This window comes from Procambarus clarkii, chromosome 29 (assembly GCF_040958095.1).
Source record: "Procambarus clarkii isolate CNS0578487 chromosome 29, FALCON_Pclarkii_2.0, whole genome shotgun sequence".
NCBI classification, from domain to species: Eukaryota; Metazoa; Arthropoda; class Malacostraca; order Decapoda; family Cambaridae; genus Procambarus; species Procambarus clarkii.
In genome coordinates this window covers 7420831-7436199 of record NC_091178.1, presented here as the reverse complement: position 1 = coordinate 7436199, position 15369 = coordinate 7420831, and the positions used below count along the sequence as shown (strand labels likewise).

Sequence of the window (15369 nt, the reverse complement as noted above, 5' to 3'; positions counted from 1 at the left end):
TAGCCTAAGGGTGCTGGAGAAGTGTGTGTAGCCTAAGGGTGCTGGAGAAGTGTGTGTAGCCTAAGGGTGCTGGAGAAGTGTGTGTAGCCTAAGGGTGCTGGAGAAGTGTGTGTAGCCTAAGGGTGCTGGAGAAGTGTGTGTAGCCTAAGGGTGCTGGAGAAGTGTGTGTAGCCTAAGGGTGCTGGAGAAGTGTGTGTAGCCTAAGGGTGCTGGAGAAGTGTGTGTAGCCTAAGGGTGCTGGAGAAGTGTGTGTAGCCTAAGGGTGCTGGAGAAGTGTGTGTAGCCTAAGGGTGCTGGAGAAGTGTGTGTAGCCTAAGGGTGCTGGAGAAGTGTGTGTAGCCTAAGGGTGCTGGAGAAGTGTGTGTAGCCTAAGGGTGTTAGAGAAGTGTGTGTAGCCTAAGGGTGTTAGAGAAGTGTGTGTGTGTTATGCCAGTATTTAAGAGCGAGAAGAGGTGAGGGCGGGCGCCCACCTGCCACAGTAACAAGCACACTAACAACCACTTGTGACGGGTCTTACCTTCACTAACGTCATCGTCTAGGGTCCCTTTGACTTGAGAGAAGCACCATTGGATGTCTCCATTGCCTGCAAAATCAGACATTATGGAGTTACTAGTCTGTCCCCGCGGGTCGCCGCCACACTTCCCTATTTTGGCCGGCGGTATTTATTTATTTCAGAGTAAACCGGCGCTACTTGCGTCCGTGCATCAGCAGAGACAGGCTGGGCTCGGCCTCTTCGCAGCCATCCTCCGCTCTACTTACCGGCCATCCCAAAACTCTCTTCCCTCGCAATCACTTTTTGCAAATTTAAGGTGGTAGGATGTCATGTATTTATCGTTCAACATCTAGAAATCGCACGGATGGCATGGGATTCGCAGAATTTTCACAATTACACCCAGTATGGCGTCAACGTCTCTCTGGCCGTGACGTCACGATCAACACAGAGGCATTGTGGGAAAACAGATTCGAATCTTGAAGCGCGCCAAACACGCCGCCGCCACCACCACCGCCGCCGCCACACTGGGGCCGCCACACTGGGATAATATATCTCTCTCTCTCAAAAACTTCAACACACATATATACTGGTCAAATGGAGAGAGTTAAATAATATGGGCGAGATGGTGAAGCGTCCTTCAAATCCCTACCTCTTACTGCACCTTCAAAAGAAATGCGACTAATAACATGCCAGACACATATTACAACTTCACATATACATAAATACAAACATATAATGATTGATACAAAGGGTATATATATATACAGTTATAAGCGAAAAGAAGAAGGTATCACGCCACTAGACACTGGAAGCCTTACAAGAAACACAACTATAGGGCATGTATATAGGCCACATATGTAGGGTAGAGAGCGGCTAGGAGGAGTACAAAGACGCCGACTACGAGCCACCAATTATGCCCAACTTGTTCCCAGAATATGAACAAAATTCCGTCATAATACCCACACTTTGATTACTAGTTTAACACCAAAAATAAAAAAATTAACCAAGTGTAATTTCACAAAAATATAAAAAAGCAATTATCTAGTGAAGTAATTAACTGAAGATCATAGATGCCGTAGGCAAATAGTTAAACGAATATTAAACAATAGTTAAACCATTGTTTCCGGTAATTTTGCCGCCCACAGGACGGGTGTGGGGTACGGGTGTAACCCTCCCTCCACCGCCCACAGGACGGGTGTGGGGTACCGGTGTAACCCTCCCTCCACCGCCCACAGGACGGGTGTGGGGTACCGGTGTAACCCTCCCTCCACCGCCCACAGGACGGGTGTGGGGTACGGGTGTAACCCTTCCTCCGCCGCCCACAGGACGGGTGTTGGGTACGGGTGTAACCCTCCCTCCACCGCCCACAGGACGGGTGTGGGGTACCGGTGTAACCCTCCCTCCACCGCCCACAGGATGGGTGTGGGGTATGTGTGTAACCCTCCCTCCGCCGCCCACAGGACGGGTGTAATTGGTGGTCGGTCATGAAATCCACGCATTCGTCGTCTTGTCAGGACGTCCACAGGTGTGCGATGGTCTGTCAGGACATACCTATCCGTCTGTATGTAGGCCCTCGCCTCGTTTGTCAGTCTGATGAGTAGACCCGTCTGCCACAGTTTAGTTTCGCTCGTGTGTCTATTTTTGGTTTACTCTTCGTAGTACAGTGGGCTTTGTTCTTGACTCACACTTAAATTGAGACCATCGCACACCTGGACGTCCTGACAGGACGACAGATACACGGACGTCCTGATGGGCCGACGAATGCGTGAGTTTCATGACGGGCCGCCATTTTAATGCAATAGAGTGACTCGAACCTGAGTTCTGGCGAATCCCAGCTACCTGCCCTAATCGACTCGGCCATGATGGTACAAAAGCCGACTGACCCGGAACTCTTCTGAATTCACTACGAGGTTCTGGAGGCCCCAAACCGGAGCCCGAGCAAGGTTTTACAGTCGACCTCACCACACTCTGGCCTACGGCAATGGTGTTCACACTCTTACGCCACACTCGGATCACAAATGTTTTGGAGTACCTTTGAGGAGTGTACCAGTGTACACTCCTCCAGTGAACACTGGTACACTACAGTGCACACTGGAGTGTACACTGGAGGAGTGTACCAGTGTACACTCCAACGAACACCCCACCCCTGGCGATGTGGGGTGTTCGTTCGTGTGCCGGCTTCCCCCTGAATGTATCTAAGGGCTACTATCTCACCCGGTCTGGGGCCTTCAGAACCTTTGTGGGCACACAGGTGAGTTGTTAGGTTACATACAGTGAGGGGGTGGGGGGGGCAGAGGGAGATGGTACTGCGCCAGGAGAATGGCATTAGGTTTCAGCCTCTGGCCGAGGCATAGGCACTTAAGATGTCAAGAAGGAACCACAACAGAGTAACATGATTTGTGTTTCTGGGTCGTTTGTGTTATTTCATAATTGCGTATGCCTAAAAAGTATAAAAAAATGCTATTATTCCCCCTCAAACATTGCTTTTGTGTCCAAGACAATTATATTTCGAAATTTACCAATATACAACGAGAAAACGGCCGAATCTGCGTCTTTTCGTTCACGTAAAGTCAGTATATACATATGAATCGAAATTAACATCAAGTTATCAAGAATTTATCAAGATGAGTATCAAGGATGCGGACTGCAGCCCATTGTGGCGTAGTTCTTCATCAGTCTCGACCAGTTCCAAATAGTATTCGGCCTTGTGATTACCCAGGAAGCCCCGAACCACTGTGACATAGCTGTTCTAAGCTCCTTTTTCTTTCTTAGTGAGCTTTTTGGAGGAAAAAAATCCTTGCACTCCTGATCTAGAGCTGCGACATATTACTTGTTAGGAATTAAGTTGATACGTAGCGGTAGCGTCAGTACCTTCTGGGATCTACCAGTGGCTTGACGTTGTTCCTCCCTACAGAGACCCGAGTCCTCTGGGGTCAGTCCTGCCCCTGGTGGTGCACACCGGTGTCCGGAAGGCAAAGATAGCAGGGAAACTTGGTAAAACCGCTTTGGAGTCCCATCAGGAATGCCACCATTTTGAATTCTCTGATGACCTTGCAGCCGTACTCATCATACATCAAGGCGTCTAGCAAGGTCTTGCTGCCGATGAAATCCTCTTTGAGGTGCACCTTGCAGCCAGGAGGAGGAGAGTGGCACTTGTGCCCATTATGGAGCAGTACTGCCAGCAGGTTCCTCGATACGCTGTGCATGAAGAGGCGCTAATCGTTCGGATTATAGACGATACCAATTGCCTGGAACAGACGGGTCACATTGCAGCAGAAGCAGAGACCATCCTGGTCACAAAAGCGAAAATTTGTGAGAATAATTTGAATTTTCTATACTTTGGTGGCATAAGCAATTAGGAAATAATTACCCAGGAACAACAAATAAATAAAAAATACTTAAATCACAATTTGTTAGACAATGTGTAATGTGGCGTATTGTCACCGCTCGTCCGCCAGACTGTTTCATCAGTGACTCATCTACTAGAACTGAAGTTGTGGTTGTTTAACGAATTTGTGACAACTCACAAAATGCTTAACGAAGCCTTGGATGTTCAGTATGTGTTACTAGTGATTGATTGATGAAGACTAAGCCACCCAAGAGGTGGCACGGGTGTAACTAATCCGTGTTACTACTGCTGGTGTTGTTCAAGATTCAGCTACTCTGAACAGAACGTTCCCAGCAGCACGGACTACGGTGAGCCACGACAAGGACTCGGTTACTAGTGATTCCTAGTACGGTAAGTACACCACAGGTGGTGTTGCCCTCGCCTCGCCTGTGAGTGCAGTAACGACACGCATGGGCTTAACGTGCACATTAAGACGCAGAGATAAGTAACACGAGTATGGCAGCAGGTACTGACGGGTGGAAATAAGATGAGGAGAAGTAACATCGTTATACACGGTTCGTACAAGTATTAAATTGTTACCAATTACCGGATTGTTACATTCCGTATGCATGTGGGTTGTTCACCATAATTACCTGGGGCCACTATATCACCAGTGGCCTCGACGAGGACAGGAAGCCGGCGGCTTGTCAGAAGTCCCGCTCCATTTGTCCTGGTGAGTTTATCGAGCTGGGTTTTAATATTTAGCAAGGTTTAGGCATTTACGGCTAGGGCGGGTAGGCGGTTCCATGGGTATATAACTCTATGCGTTAAAAAGCATCGGTTTTCTGAAGTACATTGTGACTTGTTGAGCTTGAACCCGTTGCTCCTTCTTTGTGTTACACCTGACCTTGGAGTTGCCCCTGGCGATGTGGGGTATTGGCTTCCCCCTGGTGTACCCTGGTGCCCCCTGGTGTACCCTGGTGCCTCCTGGTGTACCCTGGTGCCCCCTGGTGTGTCCTGGTGTACCCTGGTGTGTCCTGGTGCACCCTGGTGTACCCTGGTGCCCTCTGGTGTACCCTCGTGCCCCCTGGTGTACCCTGGTTTACCCTGGTGCCCCCTGTGTACCCTGGTGTATCCTGGTGCCCCCTGGTGTACCTTGATGCACCCTGGTGTACCCTGGTGCCCCCTGGTGTACCCTGGTGCCCCCCGGTGTACCCTGGTGCACCCTGGTGTACCCTGGTGCCCCCCGGTGTACCTTGGTGCACCCTGGTGTACCCTGGTGCCCCCTGGTGTACCCTGGTGCACCCTGGTGTACCCTTGTGCCCGCTGGTGCCCTCTGGTGTACCCTGGTGTACCCTGGTGCCCCCCTGTGTACCCTGGTGCCCCCCGGTGTACCCTGGTGTACCCTGGTGCCCCCCTGTGTACCCTGGTGCCCCCCGGTGTACCCTGGTGTACCCTGGTGCCTCCCGGTGTACCCTGGTGTACCTTGGTGCACCCTGGTGTACCCTGGTGTACCCTGGTGCCCCCTGATGTACCCTGGTGCACCCTGGTGTACCCTGGTGTACCCTGGTGTACCTTGGTGCACCCTAGTGTACCCTGATGCCCCCCTGGTGTACCCTGGCGTACCCTGGTGTACCCTGGTGCCCCCTGGTGTACCCTGGTGCCCCCCGGTGTACCCTGGTGCACCCTGGTGTACCCTGGTGCCCCCCGGTGTACCTTGGTGCACCCTGGTGTACCCTGGTGCCCCCTGGTGTACCCTGGTGCACCCTGGTGTACCCTTGTGCCCGCTGGTGCCCCCTGGTGTACCCTGGTGTACCCTGGTGCCCCCTGTGTATCCTGGTGTCCCCTGGTGTACCTTGGTGCACCCTGGTGCCCCCCGGTGTACCCTGGTGCCTCCCGGTGTACCCTGGTGTACCTTGGTGCACCCCGGTGTACCCTGGTGCCTCCCGGTGTACCCTGGTGTACCTTGGTGCACCCCGGTGTACCCTGGTGCCTCCCGGTGTACCCTGGTGTACCTTGGTGTACCCTGGTGCCTCCCGGTGTACCCTGGTGTACCTTGGTGCACCCTGGTGTACCCTGGTGCTTCCTGGTGTACACACTGGTACACTCCCCTTGGTGTACACACTGGTACACTCCCCTTGGTGTACACACTGGTACACTCCCCTTGGTGTACACACTGGTACACTCTCCCCCTGGTGTACACACTGGTACACTCCCCTTGGTGTACACACTGGTACACTCCCCTTGGTGTACACACTGGTACACTCCCCTTGGTGTACACACTGGTACACTCCCCTTGGTGTACACACTGGTACACTCCCCTTGGTGTACACACTGGTACACCCCCCCGGTGTACACACTGGTACACTCCCCTTGGTGTACACACTGGTACACTCTCCCCCTGGTGTACACACTGGTACACCCCCCCGGTGTACACACTGGTACACTCCCCCCCTGGTGTACACACTGGTACACTCCCCCCTGGTGTACACACTGGTACACTCCCCCCCTGGTGTACACACTGGTACACTCCCTGGTGTACACACTGGTACACTCCCTGGTGTACACACTGGTACACTCCCCCCTGGTGTACACACTGGTACACTCCCCCCTGGTGTACACACTGGTACACTCCCCCCTGGTGTACACACTGGTACACTCCCCCCTGGTGTACACACTGGTACACTCCCCCCCTGGTGTACACACTGGTACACTCCCCCCTGGTGTACACACTGGTACACTCCCCCCTGGTGTACACACTGGTACACTCCCCCCTGGTGTACACACTGGTACACTCCCCCCTGGTGTACACACTGGTACACCCCCCTGGTGTACACACTGGTACACTCCCCCCTGGTGTACACACTGGTACACTCCCCCCTGGTGTACACACTGGTACACTCCCCCCTGGTGTACACACTGGTACACCCCCCTGGTGTACACACTGGTACACTCCCCCCCTGGTGTACACACTGGTACACTCCCCCCCTGGTGTACACACTGGTACACCCCCCTGGTGTACACACTGGTACACCCCCCTGGTGTACACACTGGTACACTCCCCCCTGGTGTACACACTGGTACACCCCCCTGGTGTACACACTGGTACACTCCCCCCTGGTGTACACACTGGTACACTCCCCCCTGGTGTACACACTGGTACACCCCCCTGGTGTACACACTGGTACACTCCCCCCCTGGTGTACACACTGGTACACTCCCCCCTGGTGTACACACTGGTACACCCCCCTGGTGTACACACTGGTACACTCCCCCCTGGTGTACACACTGGTACACTCCCCCCCTGGTGTACACACTGGTACACTCCCCCCTGGTGTACACACTGGTACACCCCCCTGGTGTACACACTGGTACACTCCCCCCTGGGGTACACACTGGTACACTCCCCCCCTTGTGTACACACTGGTACACTCCCCCCTGGTGTACACACTGGTACACCCCCCTGGTGTACACACTGGTACACCCCCCTGGTGTACACACTGGTACACTCCCCCCTGGTGTACACACTGGTACACTCCCCCCTGGTGTACACACTGGTACACTCCCCCCTGGTGTACACACTGGTACACTCCCCCCTGGTGTACACACTGGTACACTCCCCCCCTGGTGTACACACTGGTACACTCCCCAGCAGCGACTGAGGTCGGGGCAACACACTTGAACACTCTCAGCATCAACAAGGCACACTTAAAGAGGTGCCATTATCAGTCACTGATATAAATCTTATCAGAGTTACTCAACACCTAGACAATAATAAACACCGGCACGGCTCTCACCCACTATACTGCCTGTCGTGGGCTGGGCTGTTGTGGCTTGTAAGCTGCACACACACACACACACACAGTCTCCGTGGTGTAGTGGTAAGACACTCGCCTGGCGTTCTGCGAGCGCTTTGTCGTGGGTTCGTATCCTGACCGGGGAGGATTTACTGGGCGCAAATCCTTAACTGTCCTGTTGATTGACGGTTGAGAGGCGGGACCAAAGAGCCAGAGCTCAACCCCCGCAAGCCCAATTAGGTGAGTACAATTAGGTGAGTACACACACACACACACAAGTAAGGCAAGTGGACTTAGGGAAAGAGCACAAGAAGCGAACCCGGATGTGACTGGACTCACGGAAACAAAACTCTCAGGAATAATAATGAATGTGGTATTTCCCCAGGACTACACTGAAATAATAAGAGAGAGGGAAGGTAGGGGAGGAGGCAGAGTGACCCTACTGATGAGAAAGGAATGGAGTTTCTATGAAGTGATTATTCCGGACTGCGAGAGGTTCAGAGACTTCATAGCAGGCATCATGATGATGGAAGGACCAAGAGTAACGCTATGCGTACTAGTGGCTTTAGGTATTGTATGTACTATCTCTATCTTTAAATCTAACATTATATATGTACCTTTACCTGAATAAAGAATCTAAATCTAAATCTAAATCTAAGTAGTAGTAGCAGTGATATATAACCCACTACCAATTGACAGACGACCCAGGCAGGGGAACAGGTTGTTTGAACAGGAACAACGAGGCGGTTAACACTATAATTGAAAGAGCAGCCGCTGCCGCCTGTAGAAATCGATCCCACCTGCTCATCATGGGGAATTTCAATCACGGAAGGATAGATCGGGAAAACAAGGAACCGCATGGAGGTGAGGAAACATGGGGAACTAAACTATTGGAAGTAGCGACAAGAAACTTTTCAAGTCAGCATGTTAGGGATGCCACAAGAATGAGAGGCAACGATGAACCAGCGAGACTCGACCTAGTATTCACTCTGAACGACTCCGACATAAGGGAAATCGCTTTCGAAGCTCCAGTGGGAATGAGTGATCACAGTGTACTGATTTTTGAGTACTTGGTCGAAGTAGGGTTAAGGTACTCAAGGAAAGGCCCAGAACACAAAGGGCCAGCATTCCGGAAGGGAAACTATGAGGAGATAAGAAAATTTCTAACAGATGTAGCTTGGGAGACAGAGCTCAGAGGAAAGACGGCCCAAGACATGATGGACCACATCATGCAGAAGTGTAAGGAGGCAGCAGACACGTTCGTCTCAGTCCAAAAAGAAAAAAAATGAAATAGAAAGAAGAAACCCATGGTTTAATCAGAGATGAAAGATAGCAAAGCAACTAAGTAAAAGGGCGTGGAGAAACTATAGAAATAACAGAACAATAGTGAGCAGAGAAAGATACCACAGTGACAGGAATGAATACGTCAGGGTGAGAAGAGAGACAGAGCGACAATATGAAAATGACATAGCGAGAAAGGCAAAGACTGAACCTAAATTGCTGCACAGCCACATCAGGAGAAAAACAACAGTGAAGGGACAGGTAATAAAATTGAGGGTAGGGGCAGACAGATTTACTACAAGGAGACAAGGAGGTGTATGAAGAACTCAATAAGTAATTCCAGGTCTTCACAATAGAGCAAGGAGAGTCCCAGAGATTAGAGAGGGAATGTCAAACCAGACACCGCTAGAGGAGTTTGTGATTACCAGGAGGAGGCGAGGAAGCATAGTAATGAATCTAGGCAGTGGAAACAGGAGGCCAGACACAGGATACAGAATAGGAGATGAAGTACTTAATGAAACGGACAGAGAGAAAGATCTAGAAGTTGATATCACACCAAACCTGTCTCCTGAAGCCCACATCAAAAGAATAACGTCTGCGGCATATGCGAGGCTGGCTAACATCAGAACAGCGTTCAGGAACCTGTGTAAGGAATCATTCAGAATCTTGTATACCACATATGTAAGACCAATCCTGGAGTATGCGGCCCCAGCATGGAGCCCGTACCTTGTCAAGCACAAGACGAAGCTGGAAAAAGTTCAAAGGTATGCCACTAGACTAGTCCCAGAGCTAAGAGGCATGAGTTACGAGGAAAGGCTGTGGGAAATGCACCTTACGACACTGGAAGACAGAAGAGTAAGGGGAGACATGATCACAACCTACAAAATCCTCAGTGGGAATCGACCGGGTAGACAAAGATAAACTATTCAACACTGGTGGTACGCGAACAAGGGGACACAGGTGGAAACTGAGTATCCACATGAGCCACAGGGACGTTAGAAAGAACTTTTTTAGTGTCAGAGTAGTTAACAAGTGGAATGCATTAGGCAGTGATGTGGTGGATTGCATGGTATGACCTGCATACCATGCAGGCTGCATACTATCAGCTTGCATGGTATGTAGGTTGGGGACACTGGCCTGTAGTTAAGTGTCTCCCGTCTATCCCCTTTCTTGTATATCGGGACTACGTTAGCTGCTTTCCAAATTTCTGGCAGTTCCCCTGTTGCCAGTGATTTGTTATACACTATGGAGAGTGTACAATTCTTTTGCTCCTTCCTTTAGTATCCAAGGGGAGATTCCGTCTGGGCCTACAGCCTTTGTCACATCCAACCCAACCTTTGTCACATCCAAACATTTCCTTATTTCCCCGCTGGTAATCTCAAACTCTTCCAGTGGTTCCTGGTTAACTATTCCCTCTCTTATCTCTGGAATTTCTCCTTGATCTAAGGTGAAGACCTCCTGGAATTTCTTATTCAGTTCCTCACACACTTTTTTGTCGTTTGTAATGAATCCTTCTGCCCCTATCCTTAATTTCATAACCTGTTCCTTTACTGTTGTTTTTCTCTAGATGTGGCTATGCAGCAATTTAGGCTGAGTCTTTGCCTTGCTTGCGATGTCATTTTCGTATTGTCTTTCTGCCTCTCTTCTCATCCTGACATATTCATTCCTGGCATTCTGGTATCTTTCTCTGCTCTCCAGTGTCCTGTTATTCCTATAGTTTCTCCATGCCCTTTTACTTTGCTGCTTAGCTAGCCTACATCTCTGATTAAACAATGGGTTTCTCATCTTCATTTCACTGTTTTCCTTTTGGACTGGGACAAACTTGTTTGCTGGTTCCTTGCACTTCTGTGTGATGTAGTCCATCATGTCTTGGGCCGTCTTTCCCCCTGAGCTCTGTTTCCCATGCTATATCTGTTAGGAATTTTCTTATCTCCTCATAGTTTCCCTTACGGTAAGCCAGCCTTTTGTTTTCAGTACCCCTCCTCGAGTTCAATAACCCTTCTTCAACCAGGTACTCAAACGCCAGTACACTGTGGTCGTACACTGTGCTCATTCCTACTGGGGCCACAAAACCGATTTCTCTTATGTCGGAGTCGTTCAGAGTGAAGACTAGGTCGAGTCTCGCTGGTTCGTCATTTCCTCTCATCCTTGTGGGCTCTATGACATGCTGGGTTAAAAAGTTTCTAGTCACCACCTCCAATAGTTTGGCTCTCCACGTATCCTCGCCTCCATGCGGTTCCTTGTTCTCCCAGTCAATCCTTCCGTGATTGAAGTTCCCCATGATGAGCAGGTGGGATCTATTTCTACAGGCAGCAGAGGCTGCCCTCTCAATTATAGTGTTAACTGCCATGTTGTTTCTGTCATAATCTTGCCTGGGTCTTCTGTCATTTGGTGGAGGGTTGTATATTACTGCTACTACTATTCTTGGTCCTCCCATTGTCATGGTGCCTGTTATGTAGTCTCTGAAACCCCTCACAGCCCGGGATAGCCATCTCCTTGAAACTCCATTCCTTTCTCATTAGTAGGGCCGTGTGTGTGTGTGTGTGTGTGTCTGTGTGTGTGTGTGTGTGTGTGTGTGTGTGTGTGTGTGTGTGTGTGTGTGCGCGCGCGCGCGTGTGTTAGAGAGTAATATATGTAGTAGACATAATGGAGTAAAAATAAGTTGGTTAGAAAGGCGGGGTCCAAGAGATAATAGCTCGATTCTGCAGACACAAATAGTAAATACACACACGCGCATGTGTATGTGTGGAATGGAATACCATAAAGGAGCAGGTTGTAGAGGCTAACTCCATCCATAACTTTAAGAGCAGGTATGATAGAGAAATAGTCCAGGAGTCATTGCATTAGGTAACCAACGGCTGGAAATGCGGGGTCTAAGAGCTAGAGCTCGATCCTGCAGGCACAAATAGATGAGTGCACACAGACACGCACACACACACACACACACATATATATGTATGTACAAGAATGTAACAACTCTTGTATATATCTCAAAAAAAAAAAAAACACATATATATTTGCTTTATTTGAACTTTGTTACAAAAAAGGAGTTACATATAGGTTACAAAGATGGTTATCATAGGTTGTCGAGTTCCTCCAGCTCCTCAGATGGCGGGCAGGAACCCTGGATGCAGTGCGCATTTCCCCTCTGTATCGCCACGCTGAGGCGCTGGAAAAGAAAGCTGGCAGCTCTAGGGTCCCTTGCCCCCCCAACAATGAGGAGGCCTGGTCGAGGACCGGGCCGCGAGGACGCTAAGCCCCGAAACCACCTCAAGGTATGGGCCAACAGGCCCACTGCAGCCCACTTAATTTCATGTCCCATACAAGTGGGTGACACTGTGGGCGCGACGTTGTCAACACACGCAGTTGAAGACCAGTTGTTTATGCTTTTGAAATGTATCTTACACTCTCAATCACTTGGGCAGGACGGTAGAGCGACGGTCTCGCTTCATACAGGTCGGCGTTCAATTCCTGACCATCCAAGTGCTTGGGCACCATTCCTTTCCCTCCGTCCCATCCCAAATCCTTATTTTGATCCCTTCCCAGTGCTATATAATCGTTAAGGCTTGGCGCTTTCTGCTGATAGTTCCCTTCCCTTATTGTCTCAATAACCGTACTTGGAAGTGACTCGTCAGAGTTGTGGCTAACGGCCCAATTGTTATTTGGAAAGCAATTATCTTAGAGGGTGAGAAAATATGTTCATTGTTCTAATCTCACACTGTCATTCCTCTTCTCTGGTGAGTACCTGAGCATACATATACACATAGTTAGTGAGTACATGAGCATACATACATACACAAACATCTTAGTCACACTATCTTTAACATTACACTTACACCAGTTTTATCAAGGAACCCCCCAGTGTCCCAGCCTGGGACCCCCAGCCACCATACACAGTACCCCAGCCACCACACACAGTACCCCAGCCACCACACACAGTACCCCAGCCACCACACACAGTACCCCAGCCACCACACACACACAGTACCCCAGCCACCACACACAGTACCCCAGCCACCACACACAGTACCCCAGCCACCACACACAGTACCCCAGCCACCACACACAGTACCCCAGCCACCACACACAGTACCCCAGCCACCACACACAGTACCCCAGCCACCACACACAGTACCCCAGCCACCACACAGTACCCCAGCCACCACACACAGTACCCCAGCCACCACACACAGTACCCCAGCCACCACACACAGTACCCCAGCCACCACACACAGTACCCCAGCCACCACACACAGTACCCCAGCCATCACCACCTACACAAACACACACATTGAGTGTGTGTGAAGGTGACTACTGTGTGAGCACACAGTAGCACCCACACTCTCAGCTCCCTCAGTCACCACCAGGCCCCGCCCGGCCAGACAACATTCCTCTCAACATTAAGAAATGTACAGAAAAACCTCAACACTTTCACCACAGTCTACTGTATCACCCCAGTACCGCCCCCCCATATATCAGCACCCCCTCCCACCCCCACAACCCCCCCCTTCCCCACAACACTGACACAGGGGTGGACGTATCTGGTTCATTAAAGATAAAGATGACTATCTTGTGGACAATGACCCAATCGGGAGTTATATGCCTGATGTCACCAACAGTCTGATGGTACAGAACTCTGTCCAGGGTGTGTGAGGATGTGCAGGTACATCCCTGAGGCACATCAGGTACCATTCGTTTGAGAACTTCAAGTGTGGGCGTGGAAGCCCAATAGGTTCAGGCCAGGTACACACTCACGCTATGCCAAACATGTCAGAGTGATTAAGGCTGCTGTATAGCTGTTCACCTCCGGCCATTATAGTAATGATTGGTATCAGTTGTTACAATTAAAGTCCCAGCGCCTGAATTAGAGTGTGGACTGGTGCGGAGCTCCATCATTATGTATGCTGGTGTGCCGGGGACACCGCCCCCCCCCCTGGTCCCCCTCACACCTCCCCACTCTCTGGGGGGGGGGGCTGTATTAGAGGGGAAGAGCCAGCGTTTGCCCTTTTGTTCAACACGAAGTTTCTCTCCACGCTGAGTTGAACTTAGAGTGTGTGTATTCACCTAGTTGTGTTTACTAGTTGTGTTTACTAGTTGTGTTTTTGCGTGGGTTGAGCTTTGCTCTTTCGGCCCGCCTCTCAACTGTCAATCAACTGTTTACTAACTACTTTTTTTTTTTTTTTTTTTCACACCACACACACCCCAGGAAGCAGCCCGTGACAGCTGACTAACTCCCAGGTACCTATTTACTGCTAGGTAACAGGGGCATTTAGGGTGAAAGAAACTTTGCCCATTTGTTTCTGCCTCGTGCGGGAATCGAACCCGCGCCACAGAATTACGAGTCCTGCGCGCTATCCACCAGGCTACGAGGCCCCATAGTTGTATTCACCTAGTTGTGTTTGCGTGGGTTGAGCTTTGCTCTTTCGGCCCGCCTCTCAACTATCAATCAACTGTTTACTAACTACTTTTTTTTCCATACCACACTCACACACCCCAGGAAGCAGCCCGTGACAGCCCACTAATTCCCAGGTACCTATTTACTGCTAGGTAACAGGGGCATTCAGGGTGAAAGAATCTTTGCCCAGTTGTTTCTGCCTGGTGCGGTTTCTGTGTGTGTGTGTGTGTGTGTGTGTGTGTGTGTGTGTGTGTGTGTGTGTGTGTGTGTGTGTGTGTGTGTGTGTGTGTGTGTGTGTGTGTGTGTGTGTGTAAGTGGCAATCCCCGTTGTGTAGTGGTTAAAACGCTCGCCTGGCGCTCCGCGAGCGCTTTGTCCTGGGTTCGTATCCTGGCCGGGGAGGATTGACCGGGCGCCAATCCTTAACTGTAGCCTCTGTTTAACTCAACAGTAAAATGTATACTTGATTGTTAAACAATTTTTCGCGGGGTTGTATTCCGGGGAACATAATATTAATTTAAGGACTTGCCCGAAACGCTATGCGTACTAGTGGCTGTACAAAATGTAAGAACTCTTGTATGTATATATATATATATATATATATATATATATATATATATATATATATATATATATATATATATATATATATATATATATATATATATATATATATATATAATATATATATATATATATATATATATATATATATATATATATATATATATATATATAATATATATATATATATATATATATATATATATATATATATATATATATATATATATATATATATATATATAAGTCCTGGAGTATGCGTCTACAGCATGGAGCCCGTACCTTGGCAAGCATAAGAGAGAGCTGGAAAAGATTCAAAGGTATGCCAATAGACTAGTCCCAGATCTAAGAGGCATGAGTTACGAGGAAAAGCTGCGTGAATTACGCCTCTCGTCGCTGGAAGACAGAAAAGTTCGGGAAGACATGATCACCACATATTAAATTCTCAGGGGAATTGACAGGGTAGATCAAGACATTATTTGACACGGGTGGTACACGCACAAGGGGACACAG

General features: G+C 49.6%; 1 protein-coding gene across 3 annotated transcripts in view; it reads right to left on the bottom strand.

The window, feature by feature from the left end:
• LOC138369784 (protein phosphatase PP2A 55 kDa regulatory subunit) overlaps positions 1–15369 on the bottom strand; it is a 62527-nt gene that overhangs the window by 31037 nt on the left and 16121 nt on the right. Inside the window, exons 1-2 of one of the 3 annotated variants that reach the window (XM_069333393.1) lie at positions 760–957; positions 518–583 (exon numbers count right to left, since the gene is read on the bottom strand). In XM_069333393.1, the coding sequence (XP_069189494.1) occupies positions 518–583; positions 760–766 (73 nt within the window). In that variant the 5' untranslated portion in view covers positions 767–957. Of the gene's footprint in view, positions 1–517; positions 958–15369 lie in introns of those variants that run through there. The other 2 variants (XM_069333391.1, XM_069333392.1) reach the window with 2 other exon arrangements.